Source organism: Sinocyclocheilus grahami, unplaced genomic scaffold, assembly GCF_001515645.1.
Source record: "Sinocyclocheilus grahami isolate Dianchi unplaced genomic scaffold, SAMN03320097.WGS_v1.1 scaffold294.1, whole genome shotgun sequence".
In the NCBI taxonomy this organism is placed as follows: Eukaryota; Metazoa; Chordata; class Actinopteri; order Cypriniformes; family Cyprinidae; genus Sinocyclocheilus; species Sinocyclocheilus grahami.
Window position 1 is genome coordinate 71879 of NW_015505473.1, and position 3914 is coordinate 75792.

At 37.5% G+C, this 3914-nt stretch overlaps 1 protein-coding gene across 1 annotated transcript in view; it reads right to left on the reverse strand.

Moving 5' to 3' along the window:
• Positions 1-1127: 1127 nt before the first annotated feature.
• Positions 1128-3914, reverse strand: part of LOC107600876 (cytospin-A-like) — a 32219-nt gene continuing 29432 nt past the window's right edge. Inside the window, exon 17 of the mRNA XM_016292853.1 lies at positions 1128-1863. Coding sequence (XP_016148339.1) covers positions 1774-1863 — 90 coding nt within the window. The 3' untranslated portion in view covers positions 1128-1773. The remainder of the gene's footprint in view (positions 1864-3914) is intronic.

Consider the following 3914-nt stretch of genomic DNA (forward strand, 5'->3'; position numbering starts at 1 on the left):
CAATGACATTTCCACATATAAACAAACCGATGCACCACAGAGGATTCTCAAACAAAATCTATCATTTAAAACACGACAGAGCTCTCTGTAGCTTAAATGGAATAAATTATAGCTTTGCAGAAACATGACATGCCCTTGACATAAAATTCACTTTGAACTGCTGTGATTAGCAGAATAATTTTGCTGCAACCCACTTGATCCCTTCGAAGAGGTCTCAAATTTACAAAACAAATATATTAAAACAGCAGTGCATTGAAGACAGCAGAGCAAGTTTATCTAAAACATCAATTGTGCTATTGGCTTTTCCTTTTCCATGTAAGGCTTTGCGTGCAGAGGCTTATCTTTGACAGACGTACAGTATATAATGGGAGAGGTACAATGCATGATTTAACCATGAGCTGACAGTGCGGATGGATTGTGGTCATCTTATTTCACATTTCATACCAGTGAATATACATTCAGCCTTTTTTATTTGTGCTTTTACACCCATAAGACAAACTCAATCTGAATCAGCAAGCTTCCAGAACCCAGCTGGCTTTAGGCGTCAAATAAGGATTAGTAGTGCGTAGACAAAAAGGACTGAAATGCAGAAAAATATCCTGTAAAACAGAAAACAAGCAGCCGTGCATTTCATTTGTGCTGATATTTCAAACAGAAAAAACGTCCTGCAGCATTTTCAGTGATGGAAGATCAGCTGGAATGAGCATTGAGGGAAAAAACAGCTTCATTACAAATTACATATTAGATTCATAATTAGCTTTCGTTTAGTGTATGAAAATAAAAACACATTTTGATATCAACAAAACCAAGTTGAATGTTAAAGGAGTAGTTCACCCAAAAATCGAAATTTGCAGAAAATGTAGCTACCTTCAGGACATCAAAGATGTAGAGGAGTTTGTTTCTTCATCAGAACAGATTTGGAGAAATTTAGCATCACATCACTTGCTCACCAATGGATCCTCTGCAGTGAATGGGTGCCGTCAGAATGAGAGTCCAAACAGCTGATAGAAACATCACAATAATCCACAAGTAATCCTTCAATTAACATCTTGTGAAGAGAAAACAATGTTTGTAAGAAATAAACCCATTCTGACGGCACCCATTTACTGCAGAGGATCTATTGGCGAGTGATTGCTAAATGCTAAATTTCTTGAAATCTTTTTTGATGAAGAAATAAACTCCTCTACATATTGAGTAAATTGCCAGCAAACTTCTATTTTAGGGTGAACTCTTCCTTTAAGGAGCCCTGTCTTTTTTTATTAGAATTTTTTTTTAATAAATCAAACAAGACAGATTTAAGCTTATTCAGGCTAAAGAAAATTCAAAAACGCCATTTTTGTGGGCGAAGCCTGTTGTGGCGTCACTCTTTGGAATAAATACTGATAATCTAAGACCAATACTGGCATACAGAGGGCATCCTTATGACAAAACTATAAAACAAGCCAACTTTCAAAGTCAATCGTTTTCAGAGATACACATTTTTGTTGCTCGGTTGGCACAATACACTTTAAATAGTGTTGCAATGTTCTTAAAAGGAAGTTGTTGGCTCATGATCCCACCGACTTCCCACTTCTCTTCAAAAGCACTGATGTTCAGAGAAGCTTAGTAGGATCTGGCTCGTTTCAGCAGCTATACAGGATTCTGGGAACACACTGGAGGAAACAGTAAGTTGTGTGGGTAAGTCCCCCATTCGCAGCTAAGGCATCTGGGAAATTTGTAGCATCTTGGCCGCAGCAAGGGAGGTGAACCGACTGCAGCCGTTCAAGAAGATTCTCAGGTCTCAAAATACTTATAGATGGCCGTCACGTAGATCATGACACTCTGCCAGTCGGATCTTTCTGTGTGCACCATTTCACCAATGTCCTGTCAGACAGAGAGAATGAGTCAGATGGGGGAAGGCAAAATTATGTCTGTGTCAACCGAAGTGTCATTGTGTGCTATGTTACACAAGTATCTTGCCACAGCTCGTTGAGCAAAGAGCAAACAACACAGCTGTTACAGCAAGACTAGAAGTCACGGTTTTGCTGCAAACAGCTTTATGAAGGCATTAAATTAATAACAGGTGCTGAATTAAATACGGCTGTCTCTTTTCAAAACAGAGAACATATTTTCTCCACTGAAACTGCTAAATAATGTGATATTACTACACTAAGTAATACAATTGGTTCATTCTTTGTATGTTTTGCCCTTTTTACCACATGACATGATTTTTTAACATTGCAACAAATGAAACAACAAAGGCTTATCTTAGATGATTTTATCAGCTAATATTTATAGAATGAATGCTAATGGAATGCAGCATGACAGAGTGGAAGGACTTTCTTTTAAAAAAAATCATAAGAATAAAAACGTGCATTTTAACAACATACTTAAAAGGCTAAATCAGAATCAGAAGAGCTTTATTACCAAGTATGTTTACACACACAAGGAATCTGACTTGACGACAGGAGCTTCCAGTGCAGAAGAAAGTACAAACATAGTGCAGACATACATGATAGTGTAGACATACATAGGAATAACACAGTAGGGATGTAGATAGTGTAGATATTCATGGGAATAACACAATAAAGATGTAAGATAAGACTTATAAAATAAATAAAATAATAAAAAAAGAAAAATTGAATAATGTACTATATACAGAAATAGATGTATAGGAAAAAATTTAATTGTTTAGATAAATGTACAGATATGTTTATTATCACATACTCACATTTTTTCAAAATATCTTCTTTTGTGTTCAGCACAAGAAAGAAATGAATACAGGTTTGGGACAAAATGTGAGTGAGTAAATAACGACAGAAATGTAATATTTTGGGTGAACTATCCCTTTAATGACAGGCAGCAGCATATTTAGTAGCTACTGTCCCTTTAAGAGCTTCACGGTTTCTCTCTCAACTGTTTACTTTCATTTCAGACATAACCAACTGTGTTTATATGTAAACCTTGAGTGTTTTTGACCGTATTAGACGCAAAATCAATCAGACAACTTAGTCCAATAATCAGGTGCTTTTTGACAGGCTCTCAGTGTGAGCGCGCTTCTTGAGTACGCACTCAGAAAAAGCGCATGCAGAACAGCACGTGAATTAAATGTTTAACCGGTATTCCTTTAAAGCAGATGGAAATAATGTATGAATGTTAAAAATGATTATTTTGCACAAAATAGAGGAGACAATAACGTGTCTTTTGATATTTTAGCTGACGTGCTGCGTTTAACCCATCCAAAGTGTGCACACACACAGCAGCCATTTATGCTGCGGCGCCCGGGGAGCAGTTGGGGGTTCAGTGCCTTGCTCAAGGACACCTCAGTCGTGGTATTGAAGGTGGAGAGAGCGCTGTACATTCACTCCCTTACCTCCATCCAATCCCTGCCGGTACGAGACTCAAACCCGCAACCTTTGGGTTAGGAGTCCGATTCTCTAACCATTAGGCCACGATTTCCCCGTAATGGCAGCTAAAAGAAGAAAAATCATACAAGAGTCATCATCAGATGATGAAGAGTGCTTCTGCCTCGTCTGTGTGGAGCCATTTTCAAACAGTCATCCAAAAGAGACCTGGGTAAAATGCAACAAATGGGCCCATGATGCTTGCACCTCAGGCCAGGCAATTTATGTGTGCCAGAATTGTGACTCTGAAGATGAGTTTGATTAGTCAGATACAGGGCATCTGTTTTGTTCCGAGGTTAAACATGTTAAGTTAAGCGAGTTATCTGCAGCATTCCATTCAGTTATCATGGATCTATGTGCAAGCCAGAGAATGTTTGAGTTTAAAGTTCAAAGTAAAGTGGTCTTGCCACTTAATGTGTTTTGACTGAAATGTGTATTGTTTGGATTGAAATAATTGTTTTTACAAATTCTCTTGGCATGATTGTTTATATTTCCAGTTCTGGTTTGAATTTAAAAATTAAAATCAATAAT